The 16,184-nt window shown below is 47.6% G+C and overlaps 1 protein-coding gene across 3 annotated transcripts in view; it reads left to right on the forward strand.

Moving 5' to 3' along the window:
* The first annotated feature begins 33 nt into the window (after window positions 1-33).
* Window positions 34-16,184, forward strand: part of WHRN (whirlin) — a 59,538-nt gene continuing 43,387 nt past the window's right edge. For all 3 annotated transcript variants that reach the window (XM_085320142.1, XM_085320143.1, XM_085320144.1), the window contains exon 1: window positions 34-618. In XM_085320142.1, coding sequence (XP_085176268.1) covers window positions 46-618 — 573 coding nt within the window. In that variant the 5' untranslated portion in view covers window positions 34-45. The remainder of the gene's footprint in view (window positions 619-16,184) is intronic.

Genomic DNA, 16,184 nt, shown 5'->3' on the forward strand with positions numbered 1-16,184 from the left:
GCGGCGGCGGGGACCGGCCGGGGCCGGCGGGGACCGGCCGGGAGGATGAGCGCGGAGCTGGACGGCGTGTCGGTGCACTCCTCGTCCTCCTCGTCGGGCTCGCTGGGCTCGGCGGCGGGGCCGGCGCCGCGGCCGCTGTCGGCCAACGTGCGGCGGCTGCACCAGGCGCTGACGGCGCTGCTGAGCGAGGCGGAGCGGGAGCGCTTCATCCTCTGCCTCAACGCCTACCACGGCCGCCGCAACGTCTGCGACCTGGTGCGCTCCCTCCGCGCACTCCTCGACGGGCCGCGCCGGCGGCAGCTCCTGCCGCTGCTCCGCCTCGTCCTGCCGCGCTCCGACCAGCTCCTCTTCGACCAGTACACCGCCGAGGGGCCGTACCTGCCGCCGGCGCCCGCCGCGCCGCCCGGCGAGCTGCGGCAGCTCACCCTGCGGCGGAGCAAGGCCCACGAGGGCCTCGGCTTCAGCATCCGCGGTGGCGCCGAGCACGGCGTCGGCATCTACGTGTCCCTGGTGGAGCCGGGCTCCCTGGCCGAGCGGGAGGGGCTGCGCGTCGGCGACCAGATCCTCGGCGTCAACGGCAAGCCGCTGGACAGGGTGACCCACGCCGAGGCCGTCAAGGTAGGGCCCCCGCGGCGGCTGCGGCCGCTGCCCGCCCCGTCCTGTCCCGCCCCGCCGCGTCCCGTCCCGGGGCTCGGCCGCTGCGCGCCCCCCCCGTCCGCGGCGGCCGTGTCCGCCTCTCCCCGCTGCCTCGGGCCGGCCGCCGCGCGCCCCGGGCAGGCGGCCGCCCGCGGCGCGGGAGGGCGAGCCGGGAAGTTTCGAGTGAAAATAGTAACGGAGACCCGCCGGCGGCCTGGGCAGGAGCCCGCTCCCGGCGGCGAGTCCAGCCTCCCGTGTGCTTCTCCGCACGGTAGGTCCTTCCTTTGTGAACCAAGTAATGTTTGGGTTTTTTTTTTTTTTTTTCCTTTTTTTCCCCCCTCTTTCCCCCCACAGCACCTCTGTGAAATGTAGCAATGCTGCTTGTGTCGTCTTTTCAGTCTGGGAGACTCGTGGAAGTTAGAAATCTGTCCGAGCCTGATTGCAAGGCATGCTTTTTTTTCCTAAGCACTAGACCGTGTTTTATCTTCCTTGAGGTGGAGAAACTGAGGCACAGAGACACAGAACAGCTTGCTTCCCACTAGGAGCACCTAAAGTGCCAGAATCAGGAGATCCTAAATCCCTTTCTGAGTAGGTCAGAGTGAGAAGGGGAACAGTTACACAACTGAAGTACCACTGGGTCTTTTTTAGTATGTGTATGCAGCACACCACATTTCCGTATGCCTCAGAAATCTGTTGTAACAAGTACAGCAGCAAGGCTGCTATCCATGCAGGCTTTCATGTAAGGCTAGGTGGGGAAGCTCTGTAAACTGAGCCATTTTTCACCTGAAGCTCACTGTTTTGTGGCTAAGCCCATGTTTGAGCAACCCAGGTGATTTTCCGCTGGCACATGGAAGTGGCTTGTTGCTGAATTGGTAGGCTCAGCGTATTCTTATGGCGCAGCAGTATCAGCCATGAACTTAGCGAAGCAGTCTAGACCCTTAGGGCTCCAATTTGTAGGCAGCGCGTGGAGAGGCAGTATCTGGGGTGACAGGGCTCTTTTGCAGGTGTTTGTACTTGAATTCTTCCATAATAAACGGAAGCACTTCTGTTCACAGCCTGCTTCCAGTAGTGCCTTCCACCAAAAGCGCATAGACCTTGTGTGGCTTTAAACAGTGTCTTAAACAGCCAGCCTGCCTGTTCCCCGCATGGTCTTTAAATCTGTTCCTCAGGCAATAGCATGTCTTCCAGGCTGAAAATTACTCCTGAGTAATCTTTGAGACCAGAGGAAGGGTTTGTAGGAATTCTTCCATTTGTTGCTTTTTTGTTCTTAATGATAAAAGAAACAGCAGTAGAAGTTTTGAAAGTTAGCCAATGATTTTGTGTCCTGAAGATTCCCAAGAGTGTATTTTGTCTGCTGCATTGGGATGGGTAGAAACCAGATGTCAGGAATTCTTTGCTCCGTTAATGAGTTTGTCACTGACTCAACCCGCTGGCTGGGTAATTCACATAATAACTGTTTCAGTTTGTTCTCTAATACAATGTACGTGATGTCTTGTAGACTCTGTTAATATTGTGTAAAGCTAAGTGCTTCCTGTACAAAAATAATTCCTGTAGGATGCAATTTACCAAGGGGTTGTTCTGCAACAAGAGCTTTATATTGCTGGCGTGATCTTGACATGAAAGGGAGGGCTTAGAAATTTTCTGCTTGTGAGCTGAACTTCTTTAAACAACAGTTTTGTCGTGGACCCGGCTGTACTGGTACCTTCTAGAATTCTTGCACTCTCCTGTTTCCAGAAAGAATTGTACGACCCACTTAGTGGTTCTGGCTTGCGTAAGAGCTGGGTTCATTCACAGGAATTTATGTGCACACGGTAGTGAGGATCGAATACAGGGGAATCTGTGTTGTTTTTCCTTCCTAGGAAGGCTAGGATTATTGCTTGCGAAAGGTGAGCAGAGAGGGGCTTTCCTTATACAAACCAAGAGCTGTGTAGCCAGATCCCTCCAAACACTGTCCACTCGCTTTAGACTAGTAGGTATAGTGACCTCTCCATCAKCAGCTGTCTGATTAAAGCACGGCTCCCGTTTCTGTGTGTGGAGGGACAGTCTAGCTCTCCATCGCTCTGAAAAGGAACATGATTTCCAGGTTGCACTTCCATCTTAACTATCCTGCAGCAAAAAGCTGTCTGTGTGTGACAGCCTCAGTATTCAGAATATGCAAAGTGTGTTGCCAGGAGAAGTTGTCAAAGCTTGCTCTTGAGGGGGTAGGATGGTTGCAGAGGTCAGGCAGGCTCTTTCAGTCCTTCTAATGTTGGCCTGGCCTGCTCCAAAGCACATTTCTCTCTAGTGTGTGACAGACAAAAAAGTTACTTAACTAGAAATCAACTTTCTATCTGTTTGGGTGCTCCGAGATGCTGAATTAGATAATGAAGCAGTTCAAACAGAGCAGTGAATAAACACCACACATCTTAACCTGTTTGTGAAACCTCTTAACGCTCACAGGCCAGTTACTGCATCCTTGTTACAAATCATAACTCAGTTGCTTTCTTTTTGTGTATGGCTGTGCAGGAGTACCAGTTTTTCTCCAGGACTTCTCTCTGAGAGGAAAGAAACTTTCAGTGGGGAAAGAGGCAGTTTCAGTCTGCTGTCTCCTATTTACAGGCATCACTCAGTCAAGATACACCAAGGGTGGAATCATGGGCAAAAAGACGTGACTAATGAGTTGCACGCTGATCCACCTGAAAACTTATTGGTGTCCTTTGACCAATGCAATAGGATTTGTATATACTTTAGTGTAAATTAGATAAAAAGTGGAATCCTGAATTAAATGATGAGATTACTGAAGCACTCCAAATCAATTCACTTAATGACCAGCTTCTTAACCGTTATGTAAGTAGTGGAGTTTTATGCCTTGTCTGCTTCGTGCTCTCTGTGTTTCATCCAAATCAAAATTAAATGACTCCATTACAATTATAGCTCGATCATTCCAGCATTCAAGTGCAATTTAGCAAAAGATCATTGTAATTTAAATTATGATTTAAGTGAAGAAGCTTGTATTGTCTATCATATTTTTAGAACTCGTCTAGCTTTCATTGGTCTCTTTACAATACACATTTGATATTATAGCAGTAGTGCTGAATGTTTATATCGATCAACTATGGTATTTTGTCCAGAGTAGTTAAAGTGGAGGTATTTGTTGTTAGACCATCAGAATATGACACGGGGGAAGTATTTCTCCTCTACTGTTTGCTTTGCTTTGGACATCCATTCTCTTTCTCCCCCATCCCTTACTTTTACTGTTTTGTAGTAGGTTTTTGTGTCCTTTAAATTGTTTGGTGAGGAGGAAGGAAGGGGAGAGAGGTGAGTGTGAAGTGTCATGACTGAGGGATTAATCCTGATTTATAACAGAGGAGTATTTGGCTTAATGAGTTAGACCCAGCCTTAAAAGAGCTGGGCTGATATGTGCCATCAGACTGTTTGGCCTGCTACGTCTTTCTGTTCAGCCAGGTGAATCCAGAGCAACTTGATCAAAATCATCAAAACTGCTGATTTATGTGCATCTGTCTTAGTGTGATTATTTTGTACATCTTGGTGTAAATTTGTGGTAACTCTGGCAAAGTCAATGGACTTGCATCATGTTTATTCTGAAGGAACAGGATTAGTTTTTAAGTTGCCAGTAGTTACTGATTCTTTAGAGTGGCTTTGAAAGGAAGTTGTGGGTTTTGCTGCTGGCATTATGGGGTCAGGAGAAAGCTTGTGATAAGGTAGATTTGTTACTGAGAACAGAAAAGACTCCAGAATCCAGTACAGCAATCTGAGAGCCCATGAGCTTTCTCCTTTCTGCAGATTCACTTGCTGCTGCAGCCCTGCCAGGGAAGGCTCGTCCGTGATGGAACAGGCTCAGGTCGCTAGCCGGCACCATCTCTCTGTTTACACTGTTTATCTCTGTTAGAGCCAGAGGTTTTCATTTGCTCCATACCAGCCTTTCTCTCTCCTACTCTGATGGTACTAAGCAGACGTTAATATACATACGTGTGTGTGTGTGTATATATATATATATGTATGTATGTATCCATTCTCCTTTTAATTGTTTTAATGATCTGTTCATTTGGACACTTGTGACAGCAAAGTGATTTCTTAAGTGACTGTAATATTTCATATGAGATAGAAAGGGCTCAAGCTGCTTGTGCTCTGGGTCTTAGCGATATTGCTAAGAGACCACTGAGAAAACACAAGAAATGTGCTGCTCTGAACCTTGGAAGTATATATAGAACAATTTTACCTTCCAGACCGCTTGTAAGAAAGCAAACCTCCTTTTGTTGTTTCTTCTCGTTGCCCAACTAATTGATTATCATTATCTGAGACTGCTTATTTGCTACAGTCAGTAAACACCATGGTGTACATGCAATTGTAACAGCAGAAACAAGTTTTTTTTTTTGGTTGGTTTTTAACCCTCTGAGTACCTGAGGTTGTGGAGTGTCACGTATAGTCATGGTTAGGATGAATGGGAGTGAGATTGATATATCGGTCTGATTCCAAAAAAAAACCAAACCAAAACAAAAAAAAAAGCTTATTTCTTTAAATGCCTGTTTGCTTGTATCTGTATGTTAGAAGTCACTGACTAATCCAGAGCCTAGAAATGTTTCCCTTCCCCAAGGGATCTCTCAGATGGCTGGAGCATGGAAAAGAAGGATGCGACCAGCACCTACTCCAACAGTTAGAGCAATAACCTACTCCTTGGGCTCCTGGTACATTTTGAAACAAAGAAAAAACCCAAACAACTCACAAGAAGCTACTCACAGATTAAAAGGCAGGTGTCTTGCAATGCCTCAGGCTTCTGCTCTGCTTTTCTGTCCTGCAAACAGTTTCCATTTTAACTTTCAGCTGCCACTGAGCTCTGAGGGTGACAGTGGGAGGTATAATGTCACTAGGATCTCCCCCTAGGAAAGGGGGAGGAGGGGTATTCTGGGACTTGGAAGTATTTGCATTTTAAATTAGTTTTAATTCGCAGTGGCAGAGTATAGATCTAGCAAGTGATGTTCTTGGTTTCACAGGCAGATCCGGTGACGCAGTCCCTTTGGGCCAGGCATGAGTGTTGATCCTAACCTGATACTGAGGGTCAGCTGCTGGGCTGAGAGCAGTGTTTGGTGGTCACTGTGAGCTAAACTGAGCTGATCAAATTAACTTACAATTTGGGCAACGGAGTGAAGTTGCATGTACAGAAAGCATCTCCCGGGTCCTGTGGAAAGGTGGGTTTGGCTATCGCACTGGAGCAGGGACAAGCTGTGTTTGATGCTCTGCCACTGATTTCTCATACTGCAAGTTATTTAAGTCATCTGTTTCCCTTCATTATGTGAGCAAATCATAATCGACTGTAATGAAATCAAATGACATTGTACTGATGTAAAAGGTTAGAATGAGGTCCTTAATCTCTCCTTGCCTCAAGTTGTAATGCAGGAACGATAATGCTCTATTATCACTCCCTCTCTGTCATTTTTGTTGAAACTAAATCCTTCAAAGTAGGGGTGGCTGCTTCCTGTTGGCATTGATAACAGCTTGTTCATCGGTGTTAGTATCGTTATGGCATCTTTGTGTTCTTGGAGTATAGATATGTTATTCATTGAGCTCCGTGTAAAGAAATGTTTCTGCCTCAGTAGAGAAATTGATAAGGTTGCCCAAAGGATAAAAGCCTGCCTTTCCTCCCAGTGTCTGTCAGAAGAAAACAGAAGTGATAGCATGCAACATAGCTGGTGGTTAAAATATCTTCACTCGGTTCTTTTGTCCGCAGGAAAGACGATGGATTTAATTTTGACACCTTCCTCAATGCCGTGTCTCCTTGGAGAATTACTGTTTTCTAAATCCCCTTGCCTGAACTGACAACACATCTGCTAAAATGATTTGGCTTAGTTTCTTCTGACTGGGTGCCCTGTGAATTTTCCCTGTTACTGACCATCAAGCGCTTAGTAAGAACAGGAGAAGCAAGGACTGCAGCTCGTAGGATCTCCGTTCCTGCCAGCTCCACACTGCTGGAGCTCAGAAATTGTGCCTGAAACTCTCAGGATGGGGTTTGTGGGCAGGGAAGACTGGAAAGGTTTCTGATTATTGCAGATGCCGAGTGGGCATCATTGGGCATTTAAAGTGCCTTTGTCATTCCCCCCTCCCATCGATTCTTTCACAGTTTGTTTTTCACCAAGTAGCTAACCATATCCAGGCAAAAAGCACAATCTGGATATCTTGGACATTCTCATCATATTTATTGCTTTTTTTTTTCAGTACTATAATTGATGTGGAGGGATAAGAGAAAAGAAAAGAAACATTTTAGAGTTTTGATCAAGATTCCCCCCCCCCCCTCCCGAAAGCACAGAACAGATTTCCAGGCTTGCATTAAAATAAAACCATCTGTCTTTTTTACTGTTTTAAAAATTGTCCTGTTCCTTTAGCAAGAAAGCCCTGGAGCTAAGATTTGCCTTGACATTCCCAAGTGAAAGGGACATGGGCCTCCCAGTGCCTTGGAGCTTAATGTGCCCAATCACCATAATTATACAGTCATTTGCATGTATTTGCATAAGTGGCATTACTTGAAAACCAAACTGTTGTCACCTTTTGCCTTTTGATAGGAGGAGTGGGCTCGGGTGGGCCTCCTGCAATTCCCCTGTGTCTTCCTGAGGGGAGGTGCATCTCGTACTCTCCCTTTCCTATCCCTGAGCTACCCCCCTGCTTTTTCTCTCGTTCCTCTCACCCATCTGGAGTGCCTCCACTTCCCCTCTGTGTCTCATTTGCCCCTTTTCTGTTTTTCCACCCGCACCTACTCTATGCTGTCTTTTTCTTGCACCAGTCTTCTGCTTTCCTGCCCACGCTGGCCCCACATCCTCCCAGACAGAGGTCGTGGGTTCGCTGCTCTGGAACAGTTCCCTCGGTCTTTGTCTGTCGGGCGGCATGGCAGGGGGGTGCCCATGGTCCAAGGCATCTCATTTACAGCTACAGCCTCAAGACTGTAAGGCCAAATGCCATCTTACGTCCTGCTTGGCATATCCTCTACCTGGAGGGAGGATACTGTCCCGTCCCTTGAGTAGGGCTATCAGAGCCGATTAGGATACGGCCAGGCCTTGGTACTAGGTTGCATTTTATGTGCTCTGCTGGTCTTGGCAAGGTCTKAGGGGTTTTTTAGCACTGAGGAAAGCTCTGAGCTGGCTGGCTGGAGGCCTCCTGGCAGCTCTTCACACCAGCATGGCATGGGCAGTGGTTAGCATCAACAGCGTGGCCTTGCCAGCCTGTTTTTTGCTAGGCTAGAAGGACCTGTCTCTAGAGCCCTCCATGCTCCTGTGCAGGCATTTTGCCTTCCSTGCCTGTGCTGCCCGTCGGAGCTTACCGGGCTCTGATCTGAGCAGGAGGCTGGAGCGCCGGGAGAGCGTTAAACCTCAGGGTCTTTCACTGGCTGCTCTTGATGTGGCCTTGGGGAAKTCGCGCTCCTTTGCCTCTCTGCCTCCATCTTCCCCTGCCCAACTCCTTTCAGCGATTAAGATTACAGTCTGGAGCAAGGGACGGTGTCTCCCTGTGCATTTGTACAGCCCCTGGCAAACTCAGCCTCCAGCCTTATCCTGAGGTGTCTGGTTGCAGCTGTAGTAGCCTTGTAAYGCTTTTGCTGCCTGCTTGTGGGGGTCGTGCAGACAGTGTCTCTGCCCACCGTCTTCTGTTCCATCCTTTCCACCTGCAGAGGAGCCTTTTAGCCAATAAACCTCAAATTCATGGAGAAGGGCTGGCAGTCCTACCTCCGCAGTCTTCTCACCTCGATAGCGGAAATAGGGAGCTTCCTCATCTCTGCTGACGGCGAGATGGTTTTGCTCAGCTTAACCGAGCCCGCAGGGCTGAGATCAGTCTGGGTCCCCCCTGGATTTAACAGGAACATCGCAAGACAGTGCAGGGAATAGTGGTTAGACAAATTTCTGCAATTTGTTACCTCCAAGGCTCTGAAACATGCTGTAAAAGCTCCCTCTGTCTCCCTCCTGTGGTTTCTCTGCCTTCCTCTCCCCCTCACAGTTTTTCTAAGTCTATACCTTACTTTTTGGGGGCTTAGTTGGTGCAAAGTTGTGTGGGACTTTAATGACTGATAACCTCCTCAGTGACCTTTGCAGCTTGCAAATGGAACAAGTGCTTGAATACCCRTTATCTGAGCAGCCCAAGGAGCCAAACAGCTCCGTGGAGTCTGTTATTGTGGGGAAGAAAGCAGCTTGCGTCTGCAGCGGGGAGGGGGGGGATGGCTCATAGTCAATGCTTCTTGTATCAAACTGTGATCTACCCACTAACGGAATGAATTGGAATAAATTGCTCATTTCATCAGTAGCGAAGGTGAGTGGGCTGCATCTGTACAGGACGCATATTTTATTCAGGCTGCCAGAAGAATGCTGGTGATTAATTGTCATTGATTTCTGACATCTGTGTTCCTACTGGGGGAATTTTTGAAGACCTGGAAGATGTTTTCAGGCAGCTTTCAGCCTTTCGACTACCTTGAGAAGCAGAAAGAATGAGGGGGGCTGGAAATTACAGAAGAGGAAGACTGCCGTTGGTAATGTGAGACTCCGATGGGCAAACTCACCTGATGCAGAGGCCATGGCTCGCCTGATGCCCAGGAAGGGCGCATCTGCCAAGGCTAGGCTGTGTAGAAGCCCAAAGCCACTGCCCACTTCCCTGATGTGTGTGTGTGTGTGTGTGTTTGTGACTGAGGGGTAGCAATTGTTGGGCAAGAGTGTGATCTTTATTCTCTTCTTCTTCTTCTTCTTCTTTTTTTTTTTTAAGGTAGTACCTTGTGTGGACACCCATGATATATGTGTGTGCATGGTTGTTTTTTTTTTCCCCTTCGCTTATTTTGAGAAATTACTTCGCTCTTGAAGGACTTGATGGATAATTAAATTACGTGGTGTCAGAGGATTAGTGGCCTTGTGGAATCAATCTGCCCTTCTCTCTACCACTTGCTGCTTCTAATAATACTTCTAGGCAATCAGTGGCTGTTTTCCAGCTAAACGTTCTGGCAGCAATCCTCAGACTCACTTGAATTATTTCCTTAAGCTTTTATTCTACCAGATATGTCTGCGTACTCTGCCAGTGTTAAACCTTTTGTGCCATGATGTCCACACCCRTTATAGATGGGGCAAAGCCAGATATATCTTGAGTCTGGAGTGGAACATAGCAGCACTGAACAGCATGTAGTAGGTCCGTGAAATACTTTCAGAAAGAAAATGGAAATGCAGTTTGCACCTGGCTGATGCTGCAGACATTAAGGAGGTGGAATTATTTTATTTAATGGTCCAGTGTAAATGGAYTAGGTTCAGTATACCAGTGGAATAGCATACTCTCTCAGAAAGCTTGCAGTCTGAATTATGTTGTGCTTTTGTTACAGTATCTCTGTTCTTGTCCGGCCGAAGAGAACTCGGATGTCTGTGAGGGAGTTCTCCCTGTATTGTTCACACCCGGAGCCTGTCCTTTCTCTCCATCACCCTTCACTTTTTCTGTTAGGTAAAACCTCTGGTCTGAAAAGCTTTCCTCTTTGTCGCATGGAGTTAGGTGACCTGCTTCATGGAAAGTGCATCATTTGTGTGGGCAGATGCTGGCTCTTGTTTGTGCTTTGTTGGCACCTCTCCCAACACAGGAGGACTGGTAGGCAGAAGCTCACTGTGCTTTATTTTGTAAGTAGGGCTGAAGCAACACTGAGGTCAGAGGACTTGTACCAACCTGCTAGCATTACGGCACCTTGTTGGGAGTGGGGAAAGGAGAAGTGTTAGATGTTCAAGCATTAGCTGGGCTGCTGGGCAAATAGCCTTCAGGCTGCTTGCCTTACAAGAAAGGAGGTTGCAGTGGGGGAAACCTGCCATAAACCCCTCTCCACCAAGGGCCAATGCACCTGACCAAAAGCCCTTGTTCAGATGGGATTTTGGGACCTTGTACAACCGTGTCCYAAGAAGCCAGAGTAGATGTGCAGTGTGGGAGAAGCCAAGGAAGTAGGGCTAGAAGTTAATTCCTGTTGATAGCTTGATGTTCAAGAAGACCAGCTGAAAAATGGATCCTGCTCTCTGCCATGAATGTGGTCCCTACTGGCCAAAATACCTGCGTGTTGACAACGACAAATGTGTTGAGGAGGCTGCTTGTGCTGTTCCTGATTTGTGATTAATTAGTGCCTCTGATCCCCAGATAGTTAGTTGGCCATTTCTTGTGAGACCTGAGAAATTAAATTGAAAAAATTAAATTGAAAATGAAATGAAGAAAAGAGAATAATCCTGCTTCTTGGACCGGCTGGGCAAAGGTGAGGAGTCTTGAGGAGTCCCTGGTATCAGCCAGTGGCATGAAATGCAGTTTGAGAGTGCCAATTGCAAGGGCATGGTTCCACATGGGATTGCRGAGGCTCCAGGGCAAGCGTCTCTTCAGGCCTGGCTTGTCCATGCTGCACAGGTACTTGCCCATACTGTCTGCTGTGTGACTACTGCCTGTGCTGGGCAGTGCAGCTGGGAGGGATGGGGGTGTAGGGGGTTGTAGGTGAAGGTGGCAGCTGGGGCACTTCAGACCTTGAGGACCTGCTTGGGTTTCCTCTTCATTAACAAAGCTGATTAACCCTTGCAATACCAGAACTTTAGTTCTCTTCCTGGCTTAACCCGTAACCCTCTGTGTCATCATGGCTGAGCTGCTGTGACCTGCCATGTCTCAGCCATATGCTACTCCAGATGGATTCTGTCAATGCCAGTGATGCCCATGGTGCCTGTGCAGCCTCCTGGAAGGGAGAGGGCAAGGAGGAGCAGCTGTCCACATCTGCATGCAAGGGAACCCCTCTGGAAGAGGGCAGGATCTGGCTCTGGATGCTTGTATGAAGCTGCCCATCTAGAATGGTCTCCACGCGTGTTCTGGGGTTCCCAGTGGGCTTAGCAGAGCGAGCACTGGTTATTTCTGACTGAGGAGGGAAGATGGCACGAAGCCCCTTGTGCCTGCAGTCCCAGCAGTGTGGCACTCCAGCCGGAGGCTGTATTTGGATTCTGCCATCAGCATGAAATTGGACTGCCCCGGCTCTAGGCTGTTCCCAGGAAATGATAGGACTCCATCTGTACTTTATCTCCAGGGAGCAAGGCTGGCTGGCTGCTTTAACTGCTGAGGAGGGGGCTAAGGGAAGCGGAGCCGCCTTCTCTGAGTGCAGGTATCTGTTGCTGTGCTCTCTGATGCCCTGGCATCAATCAGCTGCTCTCTCTGTCCTGAACAGCTTTGGCCCTCTGTCCTTAGCTTGAAAACCTTCCATCCTGCCAGTGAGGCTGAGCTGCGTGTTTGTAATGCAGCGGTCACTGTCCCCTCACACTGGTACATCCCCCGAGGGCTTGCAGAGACTCCTAATGCTGTTGCCTCTCCAGCTCAGCCCATTAGCCTTTGCTCTTGCCTGCTTTGATGGCTACTAATGATTTTCATTTATGCGGCATCTCTCCACTCCAAGCACTTTCTTTTATTAGAAGCAAGACTTTAACCTCGAGTCTCATTGTGAGGTTGTTTCCTTAGGGCACTCTAGCACCCTGCATCTACGTGCTGAATCAGAGCAGTGCTCTGTGAAGCCTCTGTTTGCAAGCCTCTGTTACTTGGAGATTTCCCAGCTAGGAGCCATCCAGGCCTTGTCTTGCTTCATTTTTAAGGAGGTCGGGGGCAAGGAGAGGGCCTAAGATACTGGCTCAATGGTAGTATAGCAGCAGGSTGCACCTTGTTGCTGTGGTAGTGAGCGTAAGTGGTCTCATTCAGTCCATGCAGTGTCCTAGTGCTGTATCAATAAAACTGACAGGACCAAGCTGTTTTTAGGAAACTTATGGCAAATGCTCCATGATGGTGGTTCCTTGGATTCCTCACAGGACCCAGTATTGAGGCTAGAGCATCCTTCAAGATGAAACCTTCTGCCTTAGCACTTCATAACTGTCAGAAGAACAGCTGGCAGGAGAAAGTCATTATGTCTTGTCTTGTGCTGCTAACTTTCCAAAGTTGCTAGTTAATCATGCTCAGTGGATGAGAAAATTACCTACAGACTTATTCTTTGGGATGTCAAATCAGTCTAGGTCTCTTCTGACTCTGATGGAAATGTAAGGCAGCAGAACTGAAGGGACTAACTAKGGTGGAGCAGTGTAGGAGCTGCTGGGTATGCCTCTCTCTCTTGTGTCCCCAGTGTGATGGGAGAAAGAGTCTTCCTCAAACAGCTACAAGCTTTGCAAGGTATGGATGGCCCCTGCCATCTGGAATCTGGACTGCTGAACCAGCCTGCCCCCATAAGAGAACAGTACACTTCCAGGAAATGGCTTATTCCTGGCAGATCCTGTTCCTTGCAGTGGTTGGTGGTGGCCCAGGAGGAGCGCTGAATGTTCATCTGATGTTCTGCTGCGTGCAAGGGGCTGGAAAACACTTCCAAAAGCTCACTATAGATTTCTCACGTCTAGGAAAAAGAGTCAAGTCAGTGTTCAGAAAGATGTTTTCTGTGCCACAGAGCATCATTTTCCTTCTCCGTTTCTCATAAGGATAATAACGCTTCCTCTCCTTGGATACCAAGAGAGATGCTTTTGCAGACCAGAAGGTGAACAGATGCATCAGCTTTGGCRGAGCAAGAAAAAGCGGAAGGGAAGCTGGAGAGATTCTCCCTGTGCTGGAAAATGGAGGAAAAAGYTCTGTTTACTTGAAGCTCACAGAAGCATCTGATAGTGATTTTTGACTCTGTTTGGATATAGTATGGAAGTGTCTCTCATTTGGCTTGCCTAATGCCTCGTAATTTTGCAGTTCTGTGTGCCAAGTGAAAGTCTAGTTCAGTGTGTGGACGTATACGATCACTTGACAGGCCCGTGCCAGATCTCATTCCCACACCTGCTGTGCTTTGTTACAGAACATGTGTGGTGCTGTTTTCCAAGAGAAAACACTGCTTCCCATCTCATCTCCACTCACAGCCATGTGAATTTTCCTTTGAATCCCTAGTGACTGTCTAAAGAACAAAAAGCTTCCAGGGAGCTGGGATGTTTGAGCAAAACTGGTTCTAATGGYCACCACGTTGGAGAAACTGTTTGTGCTGACTTCCCTGTGACTTTGACAAGACTCTGGTGGCCAGTGGGAGAAGGCAGGTGGTGCAAGTACTCCTCACCCCTCATCCTCCTGCTCTAGTGTTGGGCCCCTACCTCAAGTAGAACAGTGCTTTGGCTTGCTGGAGTAAACACGCTTCTTATGGGGTTTAAAAGTGGAGATTCCTCAAGTGATTTGTACTTGCAGTAAAAGAGGGATTTGTCTCCTGAGCTGATTAAACCTGGGCTTAACCTCAGCTCGAGTTTTCCATTCTGGACAGTGTGGGGTATCATTTACTGCGTTATTCTCTAATAATACATACATTGTCTAGCTCAGTAGTGTAGATGAAGATGCATTTCCAGACAAACAACTATCTTTTAAAAAAAAAAAAAAAAAAAAAAAAAAAAAAAAAAAAAAAAAAAAAAAAAAAAAAAAAGCCTTTCCAAGTTAATGCAAGCTAATGAGTCAAAAATCTACTCTTACAGTCTTAACTACAAATGTGCATTATTGACTGATTTTTTTTTTTTTCAGATCTGTGCTTAAACATGTTATTGGCAGATGCTTAAATACTTGCTCATTTAAATGCATGCCTGATGGCTGTGTTGAATCGGGGCTGGGGGAGACTGACCTCTAGAAAAGAGTCAGCTGAATTTTTTTGCTTCCYTTCTCACCTGGTCCTATAGTTTTGCTGCATACTGTTAAATAGCTACTGCTTTTTACCTGAATTTGGCCGTATCTCAGTGGTGCCTGCAATGGTTTGTTACATATCTGCATAGTCACACTGCTATATACATGTTYGGTGTGGTTTGAGGGGATGCCTGGTGGCCTGTAGCACTTTCACCACCTCATAGTTTTGTGAAGGGTTTGCTCGTGTTGTGACGTGGTTGTTTCATAGGTTATTAAGCTGATAGAGCAAGTGGGATGGCAGCTGTATGAAAGCTGCATATGGTGTCAATGGCCATCTGCTGCAGGCTGTGAATTAGGTGGGACAGGATGAGAGTGGGGCTCGAGGTGTGGACTGACTTGTAAAAAGACAGCTCTGGAAAGCAGGTCAGAGTCGCAGGGAGAAGTATGGAGACTCAGCACATGCAGAGGCAGTTATCTACTGGTTGACATGATGCCATGCCAAGCAAGAGCGGTTTATCAACCTTTCCAGGGACTTGTGGTGTCACCTTGGACAAGGTGGTTCCTACATCACATTTCCTCTTTCTTCTTGCTTTTCTTGCCTGCACTTTTTGAGATGAAGACCATCTCTTTGAGTATGTTTAGCCCCTAGCACAAGGGCAGGGCTGCCAAGCAGCTTGCATCTCTGGCTACTGAGGCCAATGTTTACTGGGCTACCATTGCTCAGCTGCATGGCTGGTCCTACTTGGCCTAGCAGTGGAAAGGCAAGTCCTTTGCGGGTGCAATAGTCATCCTCCATCTGTGATCATCCAACAGCTCTGTAAAAGACAGTCTGCATCTTGTGCTACATCCTGTGAAGGTTTTGATACGTGGTTCCTGCAGCAGGATTGGATATCCGTGACTTTACCCGTGATGACTATGAAGAGGTATGCTGGGCTCTCCCCCAGATACTGGTATTGGCCTCAGGAAATAGTGATCCTAGAGCAGTCTAAGAGAGGAGGCTTCATTGCTCTTTCCAAGAAAGAGCTTGACCAGTCAAACTGGTAGCTGTGGGCAAGGAATTATCAAGGGTTAGCGTTGTTAATTGGTAAATATTACATTTCTTTATGGTAAAGATCTAGTTTAGGTAACAGGCTGTTTTCAAGATACTTGTTGATGGTAAAAGAGGCTGATTAATCTGCTGCCTCTGGTAATTAAATTCCTTGCATAATGCTGTAGCTTGAAATAAGCAGCCTGTTGCTTGCAAAAGCTGAGATAGGAGGATTTTGTTAGTGGAGGGCAAAGATCCAGTAGCTACTTGCTTGTGAAGTTAAGAGCAAAGGGAGCTATTTCATCAGTATTCAAGCRGAAACCACACTGGGATCCCATTAGAAGGGGCTGCTTAGATGTGGAAAAGTCAGCAACAGGACTGCAGAACCAAATTCTTTTTCTTTGTCTCTCTGTTTTTCTTTCTGTTCTTAAYAAAGTGTATCTTTTGCTGGAGCAAACACAACCCAAGTGCTAGAATAGAACCGCCTGCCTCTGTCAGTGAGGTTCATGCTCTCTCCTAGCTCGTGGCAGGCSCAGCTGGGCCCTTGCAAGGATGGGCTTGTGCTGGGAGTTCCCAAATTGGTGTATTTAGGTGCTGCTCTTGCCGTTTGCATTGCCTGGCACTGACGTGGCTGCCTACGTGTTCAAGTRGGGCTTTCAGAGGTTCAGGGCAGTTCTTGAGTATCACTTGGAGGAAGCCTGAGCCCCACTGCAGGCCCTGGGTTATACCTAAAGACCGGCAGATCTGATGAGGATGCTGAGCACGTGTGGGACTTTGCTGTGTGAGCTGTTCCTGCTGGGCTAGGCTAACCTGGACTCCATTTATCTGGGCAGTAGCACTGAAAATCCACTTTGATGTCTGCTTTGCTCCATAGCACCTTATCCTTAAAGACAGCAGTTCTTTCTGGCAC

This window comes from Rhea americana, unplaced genomic scaffold (assembly GCF_003343005.1).
Source record: "Rhea americana isolate MKP2758 unplaced genomic scaffold, rheAme1 scaffold_61, whole genome shotgun sequence".
Lineage (NCBI taxonomy): Eukaryota > Metazoa > Chordata > Aves > Rheiformes > Rheidae > Rhea > Rhea americana.